The 20081-nt window shown below is 40.4% G+C and overlaps 1 protein-coding gene across 6 annotated transcripts in view; it reads right to left on the minus strand.

The window, feature by feature from the left end:
• Positions 1-3257: 3257 nt before the first annotated feature.
• DKK2 (dickkopf WNT signaling pathway inhibitor 2) overlaps positions 3258-20081 on the minus strand; it is a 129270-nt gene continuing 112446 nt past the window's right edge. For 3 of the 6 annotated variants that reach the window (XM_072863056.1, XM_072863055.1, XM_072863053.1), the window contains 3 exons: positions 8484-8634; positions 7634-7783; positions 3258-7103 (listed from right to left, as the gene is read on the minus strand). In XM_072863056.1, the coding sequence (XP_072719157.1) occupies positions 6853-7103; positions 7634-7783; positions 8484-8634 (552 nt within the window). In that variant the 3' untranslated portion in view covers positions 3258-6852. The remainder of the gene's footprint in view (positions 7104-7633; positions 7784-8483; positions 8635-20081) is intronic. The other 3 variants (XR_012042749.1, XR_012042750.1, XM_072863054.1) reach the window with 3 other exon arrangements.

A 20081-nucleotide genomic window follows, 5' to 3' on the forward strand; every position in this document is an offset into this window, starting at 1 on the left:
TTTGAAAGTTGGTACTGGTATAAACATAAAGAATTCTGGATTCTGCTTCAAAGCTTCTGAACTTTTTGAATATATGTTTTGAGCTGCAAATCTCATGAAAACAGGCTCTGCAATGGGAATTATTATTGTCAAATTCTATTTGTTGTCAGGCTGGAGATACTATGAGAATTGTATTTTGGCATTTCCACATTTGACTATGCCAGAATTAAAAATCCAGAGGTGCAGAGGAATGAAAATTTATCTGATAAATTCATAGGTTTTGATACATTTTGAGGTCTCACTGGATGTCGTGGTAGCAGAGGGAAGGCCTCTTCCTTCACAATTATTTACAGTCATCCGTATGACTTTCTAATGGAGATCATTTACGACTTGCAGACTGTTCCTCCCATAAACATTGATCTCCACACAGGCTAGCAGGAAGCTCCAGGATAAAGAGCACTAGCTTTCAAGTAATTAAAAAGTTTTAATAACTTAATCCAGTAGTTCTCCAAACTTAACACAATATTGCCAGTTAACAGTGTACTGTATTGGGAAAGGTGGTATCGGCCTCTTCTGAACTTAACTCAATAGAAGAGTTAAACATTATTTGAAACAGAAGAGTTAACTGTTGTTTGAGAGCACATACATGAGGATTTTCTTTTATCATCCGTTGTTCTAAAGAATCATTGCTACAATATCCATAACTGCTCAGACAGTGAGACAAAGGCATTGCCCGAATAATTTTGAGGTGGATTTTTCTAAAGCTTTGGGTGGTCACTGGATTCATAAATGTGATGCATTCCAAAATTCCTGGGAAATTTCTTCCAGAACCATGTTATTCATTACTTTGTATGTATCTATATACCTTGATGGCTCCATTAAAAATTACTGTTATTAAGGAAAGAAACAATATCTGTGAGCCCTATGCTTACAGTTGTACTGAATTATTGAATGTTTCATTAATAGTTGATTTAAAAAAAAAGTTTGCAAGCCTATTGAATGAATATTGATGCATAACATACTCTCACAAAACAAAGAATAGCTTATAAGGAAGACAAAACAGGAATATACATACCATAGCAGCCACACAGGTATACGTTTCTGATTTGTTGCCTACTCTTTGGCAAACTTTGATAATAGCAGTGAAGAATTACGGTATGAATTTTCCCAAGGACTCAAAGATTAAGATTTGCGTCAGGAAATCTTTTTGTGTTAATTATGTATTTTTCTTCCTTTTTCTAAATAGTTTTTTCCTAAAAAGAAAAAAAAAAAAAAAGCCTGTGCTTCTTAAAATGTTAATTTCCTCTAAAAGATTATTTCCTCTGCTTCAGGAAGTTGGCTTGCAGCAAACCACTCCTAAATCAAGCTGCAAGCTGGTACTGTAAAAAACAAAGATTTATTGGTACCAGACATCAGTAAATAAGTAATTGACACTCATGCTATAACAATAAGCAATTCCAAAAAAAAACAGGGAGCTGCCAGAATAAACAAGTTTGCAATGAGCTCCATCCAATGCTGTATATCCATCAGGGTCAGTCCCATCAGTGGTGGTCAAAATAATAGCTCTGGGACCAGCTGGAGTTCTGCAATGCAGCAGCCGTCTCCTGCTTTTGTCTCTTCCTTGCTTCTCCACAGTCTTCCAGTGGGATCCCTAGGCACGGGCAGGCTGTGAGTTATAGCAACGTTGTCTGAAGAATGTGTCTGAGGGTTGGTGACAAATCCAAAGCCTCTGGAATTACTGGGATTTGGATACACAGAGGACCAAGGTGAGAGGCATGCTGCTGCCAGAGGGAAATAGGGCTCAACACTTCAGCTTTTGAGGGACCAGAATCACTCAATCAGGCCTCCCCGCTTTGGATCAGTGCTGTGGGGACGCAGCTCAGGAACACCCAAAGCACATTTGCCTTTCCTCCATTCTTGGTAATTGGGTGGGATATGATGAACATCCATGGTTTTTGCAATAACATCTAATGAAATTTTGAGGTAGATTTCTCCCCTCTCCCTGCCATTTCAAGCTTCTGGCTGGCTCTCTCCAATCCATCCTCCCCACCACCATTTTCTGTGCTTTCTCCTTACCTCCTGCATTGCTACCTTAAGCAAGTTTGTGAAAACCTGGCAGAGCAGTAAGGTAAGAGGGGGCTGCAGCAGACATTTGCCACATTTCTGCAACTGAAAAGTCATATAAAGTTGAAGGCAAAACATAAGGTAAGAATGGGTGTAGGTCCGTGTTGAACTGTAAGCACTCTTTGGTAGCAGTGGGCATGTTAAAAACTGTATTAGATAATAAGGCACTTCGAGCAGAAAAGTTCTGTTCATCTCAGTGAAACGTTATGATTTAAATGAGGGAGCGCAGACCTCTAGACTAACTGTTCCTTCACTCCTGTCTAATGCAGCATCAGAAAGATGCCATACCTCCGACTGGTGAGCTAGGTAAGAAAGCATAACTTTATTATTAGTGTGATTTACAAACAAAATTAATGACAGCTTTGTGTGGAGTGAAACTGTGCCTAGTGAAAAAAAAACAACTCCATTCCCTTTGTCAGGGACTACAGCTTAGATTGCTTGGGGGGGGAGTTTGGGGTTTTTTTTTTTCCCCTCACTGTGGACAGTTATTTTCAGAACACTCGACTGACAATCCAAAGAGCTAGATTTCTTTATTTTTTGTAGATGCAGTCTTATTGTCTACATAATTCTCCTAGCAATGAAGTTTTTGAAAGCTAGAGAACGGATCTCAAGACTCCTAAAAGCCTTGGCTATATATCTAAGCCTTGGCTATAGCTTTGGCCTTCAGGATATCTTTTTTTAAATGGCTTTCCTAGAAGGAAAGGAAACTGGAAGGGATGAAAAATACACATTTTCTTTGATAGCATTTACCTTTCCTTTTGGGGGTGATAAGGCAGGGCTCTGATGCAAAAGCAGAGAAGGCTGGTGGGTTGAGACAAGGACCAGTATAGGAATGCCTCTTCTCAGCCTCTGCCCAAGACAGTTCATGGTGTTTGGTGGGTGGTTTGGTTTTTTTGGGTTTTTTTTGGTTTTTTTGCTGTTGTTGAGACAACGAGCAGGAAAGTCAGAATATGCAGAAGATGGCTTGAATTCTGGTGAATTGTGTTTTAGGTGTCAGGTGCTGGATGTATGCTGTTGAAAGTGGTGTTATACAAGTAAGTGCATAAATCTACTTTAATTGCATTCATTTAAAAATGTTTTGAATCATAAATACTATAGGTTGCAAACAACATAAGACAAAGCAACTAGTACAGTAATAGATACACACCCACATTTATACTGTAAATCAAATATACACTGTTATAGAGTAGAAATCCTTTATTTTTAGGAAAGTTAATAAGTATTTCCAAAGAGATGTTGCATTGCTGAGGCTATTCTAGGCTAATAGGAAGAGTATTTGAATTGTTCAGCAATAATCTCTTCAGTACTTGTGTCATGACAGCAGATTTCTGAAATGTTACTGAGCCAAAGTCACTCTTCATTCCCTTGAGGAGTGACACAGTGAGTGAGAACAATTATCCCCAAATTTAGTTGTTCTTTTATTTTCAAACTTATGTATATTTCCCCAAATTATTAAATGAATGGCTTCTAAACAATCAAACTTCAGTCTTGCAAAACTGCTTGCACGCTATTTAGTTCAGCCGTGTTGCTCACTATTTGTGGTGTGCAACGAACCTCCTGTGCCTATTGTTTTTGTTCCCAAAAAGGAATCTCTGAAGGCTTTGGCAGTCTCAAGCTCTGTTGAAGTCATTGGGCTCTGAAGATGCTCACAAATTTATTATGTTTTTGTTAAAAGTGTTAGAATTTTCAAAGGCCTACCCACCAAAGACTGCAAATAACAGTAGCAAAACCTTTTCATTTTGTACAAACACTAGTGTGACTTGGAGACTATTCCATCCTCCAGATGTATATCTGTTTGAGCAAAGGGTTACCAGAAACAAGTAACAAGGATATTGAGACCATTGCTCAATAACCACAGCCATTATTTTGCAATATTTATTGAGCTCTGCAGGATTTTTCCTTGGTTTTAGTAGCAATATTTTCAGTTGTGTCATATGGATTGTTTCATGTTATTAGAGCTGAATGCTGTTATCTGCCATTTCAGAATTGCTAGTTATAGATCTTGCAGCAATGCACTTGTATGCTGTAACCTATAGCAAAATGCTGTGTAGTTTGTATAGCAGCTTTACCCACCATGGGTGTCTCTGGTATGTATCACTATCCAGGGAATGTATCTGGGTGCCTTTCCTATTTAACCTGGTTGATTGAACATTATGCCTCCAGGTGCATTATTTTCAAAACTTATTCTTGAATGGTTAGGTGTAAACTGTCCCATGAGAAGCATATAGATAGTTGCCACTTAAACCAGTTTTGTAGAAATGACACATGGGGATTTTAAGGTGACCTTCATGTGTTTTATGAAAATTCAGCCTACATAGTGCTTTGAGACACAATTACAATCAGATGCTTTTTCTTGTACAGCTAAAATATATGTATTTTTTTCAATAGATTTGCATATCTTTCCAGAAAGAACTACTCTTCTTAAGCAGCAGGTAAGGAAAAGAATATGGGTAAAATATTTGGGGAGGGATGGGAAAGGACATTTAATATATTTAATCTTATTATACATTTTTCTACATTAAAGTTAACAGGCTGCAAATATATTCTGCTACAAAGCTTTGTGTAAGAAATATCTCTATAAGAAAATACATCTCATTAAACATTTCCTGTAAATAAATTATCCCAAATAACTATGATTTGCAAGAGGAAAAGGGGGGGCAGGCCAATGATAAGAAGAGCTAAAGATGGTTGACAGCCCATTTCTGCAACCCCCCTGCTCACACTGGGTATCATTTTCTTTAATATGTAGTCACAATGAGAGCAATAGAGTTCCTCTGCTGAGCATGTGCTGTGTCAGTGTAAATAACACTTGCAAAATTGGTTCCTGTACTTTTTTAATATCTTGAAATTATGCTATTTCTGAGCCTTATTCCTGTTTCAGGTACACTGGAAAAACTCTGAAACAAGCAGAGTTGCAATGATAGGACTGCAAGATAAACTCTGACTGAGACTATTAAAAAACAGAAGACCCTGTCTCTGAACAGTCCCTCTAGGTCAATAAAAACCAGCTACAGTAGGGAAAGAGGCATGCGAAATACTCTTCTTATTTAGACTCTTACGAAAGATAAAGGAAATGTAGCTGAGGTCTGTGTTCTAATTAGGAAGTCTGAGTCAGGTGGTATAGCTAAGCTATAGCTTTAAAACAACCACTGGTGGAGACATGTCAGTGGAAAAAGATGTCTTAGGTATGGCTGACATGGTCTTCAAAGTTAAACTACATACTAGTGTACCTGCATTGTTTGGAACTGACTAAACAGAAAAGTCCCTTGTGTTACAAAACATGAAAATGGGTAATTACAATTTAGCAGTAGGTCAATTATAGAATCAGACTTCTTCAAAGAAATATCAGTCTCTTTACCAATGTCTATACAAAGGAATACTTGCAAATAAGTAAAATGAAAAAAGTTTAAAAAGACCTGGGAGACAAGTCAAGGGATAGAGACTGTCTTTTTTTCAACCGGTACACAAACAATGTAGAGTTGTCAGCTGTTTCCACAGTCCATGTACTTCCATCGTTCCTGGCACAACAGTCTAGACTGAGAGGACATCAAGTTCAGGCTGAATACATGCTGGAGGCTGGTATGCTGTGACATCACATGATGTTTAACAAGTCATTTGTGGACATACCATCTTCTTACATCCTTTTATGCAGGAGAGGAGGTGCTCACAAGAGCCAACTCCTTTTTGTTTGCTGCCTCTAAGAAACAAATCCATTATACTTCTGCAGAGTGCCATCAGTAGCCCGTTGCTACTAATAAAAATATAAAAATTTGAGTTTGTAGCAGTATGCTCTAAACACCTCAACAAATGTCTACATCATCTGTTATAACACCAACAGTGACACAACTTCATAGCTCTGCGTGTTCGGCACTTCAACGCTCTGCTATTTCTTTTGGAAACGTCTATAATGCAAGTACGTTTAGGCAAAGAAAGTATATTTAGGACTAATGAGCAACCGCCTGTATATAATTCTGGATTCAGCATGCACATACTTGCTTCATCTGTTCAACCCAATGTATACTAGCAGTAAACTGAGGCAAATACAAGCGATTAAGAGCCATACTATGACACTGAACTACATAAAGCATTTCAATTTACCTATGTATAGGAAACAAAACCCTGTTTAAATGCCTCCTCTTAGAGAAACTGCTGATCTCTTGAAATTGTGAGATGGCAAGTTTTCACCTCTTTCATGAGGGCCTGCAAAACATAGCACTCTTGTCCTGCAGGAGTGCTTTCTTTGCTGAAGTGTCAGCCCTGAATGACAAGGGCGTGTGGACATTCACAGTAACTTTATTTTCATTTCTCACACCTGTGATGTGACCAATAATGTGTTGACAGATGAGTCTTCCTGGCGTACACTGCTTCCTATGGGAGTACAATGCATACAATTTATTTAGCAGTCATTACAATGCTGGAAACCCACTGTAGCCCTAACACTGAACCCCTGAAACATCACAGGACGACACAGCAAGGTAAGTGACATTAATTTCCACTGTACTTGTTTGCATACTAGCATTTCCCACAAACTGTAGGTTATTTACAGAAGAGCTGCACAGTAGGAGAACTCCAGCTGCACTTGTGTTTACCACCAGCTCAAAAAGAAATGCATTTGGTGTGACTTCTACTCCTACCCTAACCATTACTTTAGCCATTCCGCTTTCATTTGCAGTCCTCATTTCCCACCATGCCGTAATGCATTAAATACATAAAGCCACAGTCACTTAATACTACCTTCCCAATCCTCATTCAGATTTTCTGGCACACATGAAGTCTTGATTTAGAAGAGGAGGTCGCATCTTTCCATACTTTGCAAGACAGCCCCTTGGCACAGTCACATCGTTGGAAAATCTCCAGTCCATGGGACCCTTTCTTGCGCTGTTTGGTGCACACCTCCCCCTGATGCAACACAGGCTTGCAAATTTTGGTCCAGAAATGGCGAGCACAGCAGTGTCCCTCAATACAGTCCGATGACCGTAGGCAGGGATCACCTTCATGTCCTAAAAAGAGCAACCAAATGATTTTACCTCATGAGAAAACGTGAAAGTACAGATTCAGTGCAGACTGAGGCAAATGAAGATCAGAAAAAGGAGAGATGATATTTCCATCTGTGGCTATTTGAAGGATGTAAACACAAGGGAAGATACGAATTAGGAAGGTTCAGTGGGGTAATTAATGAGACCTGCCGTAAGACTTAGTAAGGAGAATTTCAGCTACAGGATTGTAAGCAGAATTACAAGTGCTCAATTACATGACTGTTACAAAAGGAGGATGTGTGCAATCTTGCACAACTGAAAGATGGATTGTCAGTTGACCTCTGATACGGAGAAGAACACAGATGCTATTTCAATCACAGGAACTGATGGTTGACGTTACATCACTTTTTGAGTCGTGCTGTGAATTCTCACGATAGACATTTACTCCCTGTGAAATTACTGCCTACTTCTGGTTTGTATTGCTGTATCATAACAACAATAACATGATTCGTAACATGAAGGAACAAAGCAGCGTAGTGCAAATGTGATCTTACCTTTTATGTGTGACAGCTTGGAGCGAGGCCTCCCTAGGTTTTGCCATCCCAAATCCTTGCTAGCATAATGACCGTTCTTCTTGTTGCGTGGCCCTTCTAGAGCAGGGATGTGAGGTGTAAGAATGCTTTCAGTTACTGGTATGCAAATACCTGTCAGGAAAAGACAGTCAGTCAAAGATTTGAACAAGAGGAAAAGCAGCTGAGAGAAATACACAGACCAGGATCAAGACCATGAAAGTGCTGGGGCTTGGCCTCAGTGACACTCAGCTCTAATCACACCTCTGTCCCTGATCCTCGGCACCTAACTTCACCGCAGCTCTGCTTCGCTCACTGTCAGATAGTCTCGCTGCACTCTGGCTTTATGGTCTGAGCACCTGGAGACTGCCTCGTAGACATCGCTCTCCAGTCTCCAGCGGAGAGTATGGGAATGCAAACGGTATGGTTATAACCTGCCCAGGGAGAGTAGATCAAGGATTCGTTAAGTCTCTTTTGCTTCCTTAAAAATATGGGTTCTGTGCGGTCTTCCAGTGAATCAAACAACATTGAACGTGGTGCTGTAATTTCAGGCAGCAGCAGCATCATTTTTGGGTTTCCCCACCCCAAAATGGGAAAAAGTCTGGTAGTACACAAGCCTTAAACATAGAAATACTACTAAAGAATATGAAGTGGAGTGGAATGAAGTAGAAAATGAAGTTTTCTGCCTTTAGAAAAAAGAGCACAGTCTCTCCCCCCCCAAAAAAAAAAAAAACCAAACCCAAACTGTTGCTGGGAACACTCATATATGCTATATGAAATAGATGCTATCAAAATGCTAATTTTATGGAGTAAAACCAAGAAATTACTGATGTACCATTGTTGCAGCGGTTCCCAGGGCAGCACATGCCGTCTCTGTGGCAACGCTTCTTCTTCCTCCGGCACATCATGCATGCAGACGTTGCCTGATGAGGACTGTGACAGTATCGCCCAACTTCACATTCCTTATCATTGGTACAAGGATAGGCCTGGTGGGTAAAAGAAAGGTTTACAGTGAAGCACTGTTTTGTACATGGCGTGTATGCAGCCCATTTTAAAAAAAAAAAAAAAAAAAAGAAACCAAAAAAACCACCACCAAAACCCCCAAACTAAGAAACCGACAGTTGAGAAAGGTACCATTCACTGGGGCCAGGAGATGCAGGTAGGGATGCTTCACTACAGTCATATAGCAATCTTTAAGCTCACACTGCTGGTGAAGATTTATCTGCTTAAAGAATCAGGGAGATACAACCAGCTCCGTGGTTGTTTCATCTTTTCTTGCCTCAAACATATGTTGGCACAAGAGAACTCATATTTTTGCAGGTTCAAGCCTCAGGGACAAGAGCTTAAAATTCCACAGTGAAGAATAAACAGAGCCATAAAACTCCTCTCAGTCAGTAAAAATCCTGAAACACACCCTGCAATAGGTAACATTTTCATTTAAAGTCCAAGGAGGCATTTTCCTTTGATAGCTGTCAAACACACTGATGGACAGTAAGTTCAGTGTTCTCACAGTGAACATCTACACCACATTGGTACAAGCTCCTTTGCAATTTCACCACTCCCCACTGGCCCACAGCAGCTGGACTCCTTGGAAGTGAACAAACATCACTGGTCAGCATTTCACTTTGATAACCTTTACTTCACTTATGGGCTTAGTATACTCCTTAAACTTGCCACCTGCTAAACAACACCCTATGATATGCAGCATGGAATATATTTTAGAGCACAAACTGTCTCGCACATGTAATTCCCTGCAAGCAGACACACACATATACAATTCTGCTATATTCATCAAAACCAGCATTATCTTACAGGAAAACTGACTTTTCAGAAAACAGGGTGTGAAAGCACTGTATTCTCCCATAAAGAGAGAGAAAGACAAGTTTATTCCTACAAGAGGAAAAGATGCGATGCTTTAAGGAGACATAACACCACACACTGTGACATTCCAGGATCCTTTCTGCTGACTCCCACACAGCTACAACTATGCTCTCTGTCTGCATCTAATTTTACTGCCTATTAAATTAATCATAGATTTTTTTCGATCCTCAAAATTATACTTGAGGAATTTGTTTACATAAAAAGATGAGAATAAATTTTGAGCACTTTCTGGAAAATGATGTTTACTCTTCCTCAACTAATTTTCTCCAGCATTTTAAATAAATAGAAGTATTGCTTTTACTGTTTTCAAAATCACTCTTGCAATTAATTATTCACCACAAACAAAACGCCCAACTGACTAAGGCTGATTACTTTTCTAATAATGTTTTAAATCAAGTCTTGATTATATTGTTCTCAGGAAAGAAAACCTTGGAGGCTGCTGAGAATTTGCCCTGAAAATTGTTCTTTTAGATGGAGAACTCCTTGTTTCTCTGGTTTTGTGCCATTCTGTTGAAAATTGCAGAAGAAACAAGAGGTCTGAAAATAAAACCAAGCAAGTTGCTCTAGTGCCATTAGTGGAAGGGGGAACCATGCCATTTCCCATGTGATTTCATTAGTTGTTTTCTTTGTCAAAATTTACTTTACAGTACCAAAAGTGCTAGCTGGATATTTCCCAAGCGCTGCTGCCCCATTACTTCTGCCTTCTGAATGTGTGTCTTTGAAGAATGATTCCAGAGTGCAGCTGTTTGGAGTAACCTGACGTATGTGTAAGTCCTTCTCCCTTAAGAATAAACATTTCCTCTTGAGTTCATCCTCAAGAGGATGAACAAAGAAGGCCAGATCTTTTATCTAGGAGTAGCAATAAGAGACAAATGCAAGCACTCACCTGTTTGGTACTCGTAAGGCATAAGTGGATTCTACCTATTCTAGCAAAGCAGAACTAAAGTGCTTTCCCCTCAATCTCATCACTCCTTTCTCTCATTTCTCCAGCAAGAAATCATTAACACTGACTTACAATTTATGATATAGTTACCATAAAAGTAAGGCTTCCCTGACTTAAATGAGACCTTACTAAACTAAGGATCTTACAATGCAGAAAAGCGATTTTATATAGAACTGTGCATGGTTATACTGAGTTTCGAAAATACTAACACCGCTAGCTGGGGGAAATGCAAATACAAACCAGATGAACTAGCTAAAACCTGGAGATGAAGGCATTTTAGACCCTTGTCTGTCATCAAGACCTTCATAACCACATCTTTTTTCCAATATGGGCATGTGGTATACACCTGCAACTTGTCAGCAAGAAGCCTACTTGCAGTTTTCTTTTGGTTCCTCAAATAGCTTTTAAAAAAAGAGTTCCCTGATCCTGAATGGTGTTAATGAATGCTCTCTCATACCATATCTAGCAGTCTGTTTTACTTTTGGCTTTTAGGCTGAGTGACATGTAAAAGATACTTTAAGATATGCATCTAATTGCCAGCTCTCAGCTGTCTTTAAGAATGGTGAAAGTAACAAAAGACAATTTTGACATTAAAAATTTCCAGGGAAAGTGACGTAACTCAGCCTTTAGTCCCACTCTAGAGCCCATCCTAAATAAAGATGACGCTTTTGAAATGAAGAAATAAGCCAAAACATTCACCTACCTAAGGCAAATGACTGCAGCACATCAAAAAAATAGGTTTGTGTTACATGTAGCTCAGACAGCAACTGGCAAATCCATTCAAAACCCCAAAAGACCAGCTACCAGCCAGCTATATGAAAAACCTTCTTGCAAATGCCTGATGCCATCAATTGCCTTGATCTTTCTTCCAAAACCACCATCCATTTGATATCCTAGCTATCAATCACAGGGAGCTTGAAATAAAAATGCCTACATAGCCTTGTGTCTGTCTCTTAAGTCACTAGACATTCATTGGAATAACTCCTGCTCCCAGCAAAGTAATTCGTATCGCTGCACAGCATTCAGTATTAAAACACAAAAATGAAACAAAATAATATAGCGTGTACATAGCCTTGGCTAACAGGGGGGAAAATGTGTTCGTAATTGTCCCATCATTGGCAGTAGCTGAGTCAATCTATGTATAAATATGTATATATTTTCAAAAATATAGGATAAAGAAAACATACTTGTAAAAACGTACATGCTAACAATTGTCTATGCATGAGTCAAGGTTTTCAGAATTTCCTACATCACAGTGCCTGACACACAGTCTTTATGTTTAGAGAACTGCAGAGAACATTTCCTATATACACAATGCAAAGACACAAATCAATCCCAGATGGAGAGGGAAAAAGCAAGCTGTAAACCAGCTCTACTTCCCTAGCAATGATAACTAATTCTACAAGGCACATCATCCCTTCACATTCTTCAGCTATACATATCATTTTCTGGTCGTAAATCTCTATCCACTAAACACAGCTTTGATATTATGGGAAACCAGATGAAACCGAGATAAAATATGTAGCACTCCCTGAAGCTGCATTTAAACAATCTTATTTAATTTTTTTAGCCCAGATTACAGGCAATCAAGTCACCCATAGCATGACATAAACTAGATTTGCCTGTGATAATGAGCTGCATTTTCGGAATGTGTTGTCTGATTAAGAGCATTGCTTGCTGAGATGTTTTCTCCTCAGTCATTCCAGTTACTTTTGTATCCCTGTATAAAAGATACTGTTGAATGCATGTCCAAAAATGTACAGCAAAGATGTACTGGATTTTTTGCAACGTTGGAGGATTCAGGCTAGGTATTTAAATGGGTGCTGCTCATGCTGTGCCAGGATGTCCCTGCATGAGTCCACCAAGACTAACCTTTGCCAGCCAGGTCATAGCAACATGTAAATGTTAAACTTTTCTTTTTGAGAGAGAGAGAATATGAATCTCCATTCCTACCCTTCCTGAATCTATATTCTAAATGCCAAGAGCGCATGATAGAAATACTCAAGGAAAATGACGCAGATGATAGAGGAGAAAAGTTGGGGGGCGGGGTTTATAGTTGAACAAGTCCTTCCAGGAGTACTACTGAGGCTCTTCCTTTTGTATTAACTTCACAGTGAAGCTGAGGAAGGGACTGACTATCTAACTTTTATGACTAAGTGGCTAATGCCATTCCCTTGATTTGAGGAGCGTGTAGGAGTGAAGTTTATTTCTACCTTTGTCTTCCCCTTTTGGCAGAGGAAATCTAACTTAGCAACTTTTCTCAGTGCAATAGGGTTTCTTGATATTTTTGCTGGAGTCATTTACTATCCCGCATATTTTATACGGTCATCCTGAACCACAGAGTTTCACTGCAAGCTGGAGCAATACTAAGTGGTGGGACTGTTGTGCTATGGAGTCGGTCAGTCCAAGTCTCTCTGTCTGGCACTATAAAACGTAATGGCGAAGCACTCCAGGGGGAAAGTAAGACAGACATTGTAACTTGCTGAAGGGTGAGTGAGTAGTCTGATGGCAGACACACTTTATTGAGCTTTGGGAGATAAGGGTTTGAATTTCAGCATGGCCTCCAGCACATACTTGAAGACAATATTCCCGGCCAGTGTCTTAGTCACCAGGCTCTCATTTGCTCATATTATGATGCCTCATTTGTTTTTATGCTGAAGCTACTCCACGCTGTACTGCCTAACTATGTCAGAGAAAGGCAGGAAGAGCCACTGGCATTTTTACCTAGGCTGTGTCATCACTTATCCGGCACAAGCAGTCCTACACACTGCTGGCTTCAGACCCACCCTCAACGCCGAGAGGAGCTGTGCCTAAATAAGTGATTTGGCGGAACAGATATCAGTAGTGACTCCCCCAGAAGCAGTTAACTTTTTTTTTTTTTTAAACACATCATAAAGTCCAAGTGCAGAGTCAGTCCTGGCAGCAGATCATGGCTACAACCACTCCCAGCAGAAGAAACAGCATGGAAGTTATTCATGACCCTTTTGCTGTGGATGCTGAGCAGCACTCAAGAAGAGAACTAAAGTCTCACGTACCACATAAATGACACTATCACTGTGGTTACTGTACTGGACACTCAGCCAGCTTCTCTCTCATACAAACAACCCATGATGGTACTGGGGACCGAGCTGAAGAACAGGAGAAAAGCCACAGCCACTTGTATAGCCAGAAAGTAAGAGCACTGTAGAGCTACCAGGTCAATCCTTCATCACTCTCTCTCACCTGGCAAAGAGGCAGTAGCTACTGCAAAGGTGAGACAAGTGGCTTAAGAAAATGGACACATACATTATCCCAGGAATGGTCTTGCTTCCTAGGTACCAGTGTGTTAGAAATCAAATTTAGGCTACTACTCAGTGTCTTGTACATACAGAATCCTTAGTTATTAATGCCCTATGCAAATACCTGTGCCACTAGGTTATGCTATCACATCCAGCAGAAATGTCTTTTTCTGCTGTCAAAAGACTTTTATATCACGCTTATATAATCTTTTATATTCACACCATGCCTATGAGACAGCTTACCACAAATGAATTGGTACTGCAACTCAGTCTATTACTCACTTGTTACTTAAGGAAAAAAGGTTATTTTCTCTATTTCAATTAATTATACTTTTATAAATTTTAAAATAATAACTGTAAAGGAGGTGGAAGTTGACCTCTTTACAGCCAGTGTGCTAACTAGATGATCAAAACTGGCCTGATCTATAGACAAGAGGACAGAGTTTCCGCTGTCCACATAAGAGATGAACAATAGAGCTTGTTTGCCCTTTAGTCTCGGGACTGCGCATATTGCTTAATATTCCACAGCCATCAGGCACGATGAAGCAACCAACTGGCTCAATCATGGTGAGAGCCTCTCCTTCCTGTCCTGCTTTGGACATAACAGAACTATCTTTCTGAGCAAGGACTTGGTCCCTATAGAGCAAACATATGAAATAGCCACAGGGGTGCCAGGTCTGCTTTTGCTTCTCTCTCTCTCTTTGAAGAACTAGTTAATCTAAAGTAAAAGCATGCCAATAAATTAGGAAATGCAAACATATGCTTTAACCAAATAGCCTGCTGTCAAGACTAATTATAAAGAATGCAAGTCATTGTTTGGCTCCTTGGTTGGGCCTGATTCTGAGTTGGGATCTCAAATTAGCAGATCAACATTGGTGGGACAGTTGCACGCAACACGTGGCCTGTAGAGCTAGATGAATACATCACACATGGGATTTGTCCCACTTGCCTCTTTGGAGATAGAATGAAGACCCTCTCTATGAAAGTCAAGGAGAAGACCTAACACGATCTCACAGGACACAAACCTTTCTAACAATGGAAATCAGAGTTCTCCTTTCAGAACCACATAAATGTGATAAATTAAAATGGAGGGGGGAAGGTGGGAAGTCAAAGCTTTTTAACAAACAAACAAACCAACCAACCAACCAAACTCCCAACTCTTCGTGGGTTGTTTTTTGCCCTGCAAGGCAATTAAACTACTTACTGATAGCTTCTCAAGTGTATTCACACCAATCCATGTCTAACTGACAAACTTCAGCCTAGCTTTCTCCTAGCTGCTAAGCAAACATGTACATTAAGATGTGGATGGGAAATGACTGTCATTTACTACTATTTTGTTTTTAATCCCAAATGAGAAAAGACTTTATCAGCAGCCATCTGGAGCAATGCAGTTTTCCCACAGCACTGCTGATGTTGCTTTTTTCTATTCTTAGCTCAACACAAGCATAGATGATAGCAAGGGATCTGACTGTGCACAAGCAGAAAGCCATGGTTAATTTATCCCACGGAGGAAATCATGCTGTGCTCCCAGACAGCTCCAGACATGGATCCTGTCTCAGACTGATCTCACCAGAAACTCTCAACTCTCAGTGACTGCTGTGGCACAGACGACTCCTGAAAGCAACACTCACAGTAGTTGCAATGAAACAGATTTACTCTGTTCAGTTGCCATGACAAGTTTAATGATCCAATTTTTCTCACCGAGCCTCCTTCTTGTTAAAATAATACATCTCTGACCCACTTCTCTGCCAGACCCAGAGAGAAAAGCAGCATCATCCACCTCTATATTAAGGACAGGCACTTTCTTCTAGCAATAACTTATTTTTAACTCTTCAATTTAAAACACCACTGCTATTCATGAGGTCTGATTCACAGAGTGCTACATTGTGGATATGCATGCTGCAACCTCCAAAGATCATTCCTTCAAACTGTGTGGCTAATGGCCCCAGAAGCCTGCATTATTAAGTCAATAAATATTCATGTTTCAAAGTAATACTCAATCCACTGCTAGACCACCAGGGGAAGAACATTTCTAAAACGTGCAGTAGTCCAGCTCTCATGATTTGCTAGAGACAAAGAAAACTCAGATCTTAACAACCAAAAACCAAACCTCACTGATGTCCCTCCGAACCGACAAGGCTGCAGGACTCATGTGCGTCCTGACTCAGGCTTTCCTCACCCCAGCAAAAATGTCATGGAAAACAACTTCCCATTCTGCAAGCGGTAGGCAGTTGTGCGGGGAGTTGTGCTTAGGGGGAGCGTGTAGCTGCACCTGGCGGAGAGAGAGTCAAACACCTTAAAATAAACACGGGAGTTGTGTTGCCCTGTTGCACGCAGAGCTAGCCAGCGTGAGTGGTGCCTCTCCCAGAAAACCTCCAAAGACTTTTACCGTATGAAATCTCACTCATACTGTGACCCTATGTGATCTCCTGGCCCACGTGGTGGATTTCAATGAGCATTTTAGGTCTACAGCAGAACCTGTTATTCAACAGCTTACAATTAACACCTTTTCTTACAGACCTACCTACATTTTGTGTCCTACTGGGAGGAGGTAGTGTCTGTTTAAAGCTGGCCGTGGCTTCAGGAGGACCTACAGAGAAGGTAATCTGAAAGACTGCAAGTGGATCAATTAAATTCCTGGGTAGATACTATTATCTGAATTAAATTGGCCTTAATTTAGTGCATTTTACATGCATTATGAAGTATAAACTCAAAGGTTTAAGGCACTTAAAAGTGATCCACCTTACAAGTTTATTCAACTTGATTCACCTTCAGTTCCTCATCTAGGTAAAACCTGGAATGAGTTATATTTCCAAATGACTTAAAGGGAAGCACACTATGCCCAAAATATGCACAGATGTATGTTGTTTATACCACAGAACAGCATAAAACTGTCACCAGGATGCAGCATATACATTGTAGTTCCCAAGGCAGCACAGCTATGGGTCTTCCTGTTCTACCACACCTGTAAGGCAAATTATCAATCTTAGACCCATATTGGTGTCACTCTGCTGAATCATGCCATTTCAAAGGACACATACCATGTTTCCTGCCCTACACACGCTGTGCATATACAGGTGCTCAAGTTTTCCCTCTCTACCTCGTATCGTGACCATGGGATTACATAGCAGTGCTTCCTTCTCAACGTTTGGAGAGACCATGAGCCTCCTACACTGCTTGATTTTGAAGGAGGCTTCCTGCTCCATAGAACCGGTACCTTCCAGAAGACATGATTAAAGAAGGTTTGAAAGTTTGGGGAACCGTCAGTTTTACCCCAAATTTTATGGACTTTGTCTCAATGTGTATGATTCATATTGTCTGGTGAACTACCAGCAGCAGCATTACAACAGAGAGCATCAAAACAACGTTAGGTAACAACTGAAGTCAACAATTAGCACTAAATCAATGTGACAGGAAGCCTCTAGGTCTTGATTTTATGTCATTTTTGAATGCATCACCAAAGACGGCTCGAAGAATAAAGGTTTGTTAACACACACTTTGTTCTATGTCCAGCCTTTTCAGCAGACTGCTCTTGCCCTTTTATCTCTGCCTTTTCCCCACCCCTTTTCTGATGGTTTAGCTTTTTAGTTTTGTCTCTAATTGGCTATTTATCATCTGTTCCAGAGTAAGATTCTTCTGGCTTTTTGATCAACATGTTTACTGTGATGGATGAACAGTGGGTTGCCAAAACCAGTTTTCCCTCTGGATCTATTAGCTCTAGAAGTATGGAGTTTTTTATTAATCTAAGAATACTATCCAGATGGAAACAGCTAGCAGATACTATGGCTCACAAAGCACCAAGCATTAAACCACAGGTAGATACTCAGATATTGTGGTTGGGAGTAGAATAACACTGCTGGGAACTGGCAGTAAGTTACTGTTCTAACACCTGGGTCTGAGCATCCCCAAATCATGACGCACTTTCAAGGTGGAGCTTTTATTGGGAACCATCTCTGCAAGCATGTATTCACAGCAAGAAAAATGAGATGACAGCTTTAACTTCTGTAGTATAGCTACTAAGGACATAAACATTCGCAAAATCTAGAAAAAGCAAGGGGGAAACCCTTTCTTATTGAAGTCAGTGCAAAAACTCCCTTTGTCTGCTACAGCGCCTGGAGACAGAATGCTTCCAGGTTATAAACATTTGTGCAGCGTCTGCAGTCCTCACCCTGGGAATGACTCTTAGATATTCCTTGCAGAATACAAAGCATTTAAGACACTAGTTTTCAAAATGAAGTTTCCCTGGCCCTCAAGTTTAAAAGGACAGCCCTGAAAACATGAGTTCGTGTCGGCTGGAGAGACAGCCAGATGCCGTATGTCTGAGAAGGATGAACCACAGTCTCCAACTCAGCAGACTGCTGACTGCAATCTGACATTGTTACTGAATGTCAGCATTATTGTTTGTCTCCCTGATGGTCATTTATGTAAGAACACCTGGCTCATACGCCTCTTTCAATCCCCAGTTCTTTCTCTATGCATCAGAAACCACCACTGTCATCTGATATTCAAAACACCTTCCCTCTTTTCCTGCTCTACATGAGCCCCTCTGCAACGTGATGGCTGTGACTGATCCATTGTGAGGGGAACTGAGAGGGACCAAGTCCTTTGAACTCCAAAGCACCTACGGAGAATTGAAATCAGACATCAAAAATCAGTCAGCCCAGCTTTAATATCGGAACAAACAAACAACACCGGGGCACTTGCACCAGCTCCCACTCTCCAGTCTCATGCACCACAGAGAATTCAGAGACTTGGCCACAGAAGTTCATGAGTTTTAAGTAGGGGGGGGCGGGGGAGGGGGGGTGGTGATATTTCTTCAGTTCTTACATTTGGTCTGCATGAGCGAGACTGAGAAACAGGACGAGTCAATAACGCAACTTGGGGCTTCCCCCTTCATAACAACAGGAAGAATTACAATACAAGCGCACGGGTCCTCATCCTGACTCATTCTAGGAGCAGTTATGCTTGTACAGGGAGCCAGCAGTGCTCATGCAGTGGGACTACCTGCAAAAGAGCAGCTCTCCTGGGAAAGGGCTTGGTCACAGCCAACCTCTGTGAAGTGGTTAGACTCACTGCTGTTCAGCTGACTCCTCAGTAAAAGCAAAAATTATAATACTAGGTTATTAAGGCAAATTATCACCCCACTCAAAGGAGACCAAAGATGGCAGAAAAGGAAAGGACCCCTAACAGCATCATTAAAAAAATCATTGTACTCCTATTATACGATTAAGTTAGAGCTGCCTACCCAACTTCAGCCTGTGGTAAATAACATAGCAATCAAGGTTTCAACACTATTTACTCTTTTTTCCTTTTTCTTTTAAAATGCTCCTGGTTAATTTTGCACAAACAAGAAAACAGGAACAACACAGCAAGGCAAGAATAACTTGTGAGTAAAACCAGATGAACACTAACATATTTACATAGTGTAATGACTTCACTATTAATTCAAACAAACCCAGGCCCCAATTCTCAGAAGAGTGAGCTGAGCACATGCAGTCCAGGAGGCAAGAACAGGGTGGCTTCAGACTACATTTATGTCTGCAGCCCCTGAGTTAGTAGGGGCTGCTCTTAGTTTCAGTCTGCAATAGCCACTGAGGGACCATCTTTCATTCCAGACATTGTACTCCAATGACACCCTCTTCTCAATCTTGTGGGCCCCTTTCCATTTTCAAGCAAGACTTCCTTCAGTGCTAGGCACCACAACACAGAAGAGAAAGGACAACAGGATTTCCAAAAATATCTAATTCATAGAAAAAACACCTAATAGCACAGAAATAAGAGAAAAAAGAGGGGGCGGGGGAATTCAGACTCAGGTCCACTACCTACCTACAGAGGACAGTCATTTCTTGATAAAGGTACCAAAAAAAAAAAAGTTCAGAGAAACGGGAATAATCCTATGCAATTTCTGAATCAAGCCAAAATGGGCCTTGTCCTATTCTAGTCGTCTAGTCATCGTCAGCATGCAATTTCCTAGGATTCTGGCATTTAACATTGAATTAACCATAAATCTGTTCTCCACCCTCAAAATAAGCTGTTCTGCAGCTGAGACTTGTATTTATCCTCTTCCCTGCTAGGTTTTACTGTATCTTCTGAACTTATGTTTTCAAGCACTCTCTTCTTATCTGAAAATAATATTCTTTATGTGGAGTTACGGAATCTCTTCTTTGTTCCTAGATGTCTTGGATGTTGATCAACAAAAAGTCATTAAAAAATTTAATCCTCTATACTTGGCAATACATCAGTCTGAGAGCAGTTTCTTTGTAACAGCCTTTGGAATAAATATCCATTAAAGTTTTTTTTTCCTTATATGGGTCACCCACACTTTATAGTG

The sequence above is a fragment of the Ciconia boyciana genome, chromosome 5, assembly GCF_034638445.1.
Source record: "Ciconia boyciana chromosome 5, ASM3463844v1, whole genome shotgun sequence".
Lineage (NCBI taxonomy): Eukaryota > Metazoa > Chordata > Aves > Ciconiiformes > Ciconiidae > Ciconia > Ciconia boyciana.